Source organism: Triticum dicoccoides, chromosome 6B (genome assembly GCF_002162155.2).
Source record: "Triticum dicoccoides isolate Atlit2015 ecotype Zavitan chromosome 6B, WEW_v2.0, whole genome shotgun sequence".
Lineage (NCBI taxonomy): Eukaryota > Viridiplantae > Streptophyta > Magnoliopsida > Poales > Poaceae > Triticum > Triticum dicoccoides.
The window spans coordinates 683,340,469-683,341,523 of record NC_041391.1 but is presented as its reverse complement, the minus strand read 5'-3'; the positions used below and the strand labels follow the sequence as shown (position 1 = coordinate 683,341,523).

General features: G+C 56.7%; 1 protein-coding gene across 1 annotated transcript in view; it reads left to right on the top strand.

Moving 5' to 3' along the window:
- The window catches only part of LOC119322861 (protein ASPARTIC PROTEASE IN GUARD CELL 1-like), a 2,924-nt gene extending 2,447 nt beyond the window's left edge, over positions 1–477 (top strand). The window contains exon 2 of the mRNA XM_037596395.1: positions 103–477. Within this exon, the coding sequence (XP_037452292.1) occupies positions 103–477 (375 nt within the window). The remainder of the gene's footprint in view (positions 1–102) is intronic.
- Positions 478–1,055: the final 578 nt, after the last annotated feature.

Below are 1,055 nucleotides of genomic sequence, written 5' to 3'. Positions count from 1 at the left end.
CTGGGGTGGGGGCGCGGTGAAGAAGAAGGAGAGGAAGAAGAAGTCAACGCGGGGGAAGGGGGCGCGAGAAAACAGATCTGACGGCTCGAGCTCGCGGAGGAGGCGGTGGCCCATATGGTGCAGCAGTGGGGGTACAATCGCGTTCGCGATCGCGACTTCCTCCTGTGTTTCCGGGAGGAGCCCGGGATCTGGTCGCACATCCCAAGGTTGACGCTCGACTTTGAGGGTCCGCCTACTCGGCACGGGGAGCCCACGCGTGCGCACCTGGAAATCGGCTCCCGACGCCTCTTTGTAAAGGTTGAAAACAAGCAGTTGTTGTGCTTTGGGGTGTACCCCACGACCTCGCGCCACCCCACGGTCATTGGCGCCATGCAGCAGGTGGATACGCGTTTCATTTTCGACCTCAGGGCCAACACCATCACCATCCACCCAGAGAGCTGTGAAGCCGACACCGAGCCCACCCCGTCTGAGTGGTGACGAGGCTTGTATAATTCATTAGCTACTCGTTGGTCATTAGTCACTCATGTTTAAGATCGTTGTGCGCCATCCTTAATCGAGTGGCATGTCAAAATATATAATAAACCATGAAGATTCATGCACAGTCTCCTCCAGTTTTTAGTTTAGTAGCAGATTCAACCTAGACTTGTTCATATCTTCAAAAAAAGGAACCACATCACTAGTTAGTTAGGATCCGAAAATAACGCTCTGGTGTTAAGAACCTCTTGTACATGGGCTGCAGATCCGCTCGCGGTGGCCACCCTGTCCACGGTGTGGGTGCAGATCCGTGGGCTCCCTCCGGCTGCTAGGGTCGAGGGAGTCATTCGTGGCTTGTCCCTCTTGTTGGGCAAGTTTGTGGCAGTCGACGGCGCCTCTCTGTCCATTGGCCCGGCTGTTCGGGTGCAGATCAAGTCTCCAGACCCTTCCAAGCTCAAGACGACGATCAGGATGTTCTTCAACGACGCTGGCTACGACCTCCGCATCTTGGTGGAGGCTGGGACTCCCAGCGATCCCCTCAACCCGGATGAGGGGGGTGGTGCCGACCCCGAGCAGGGTCC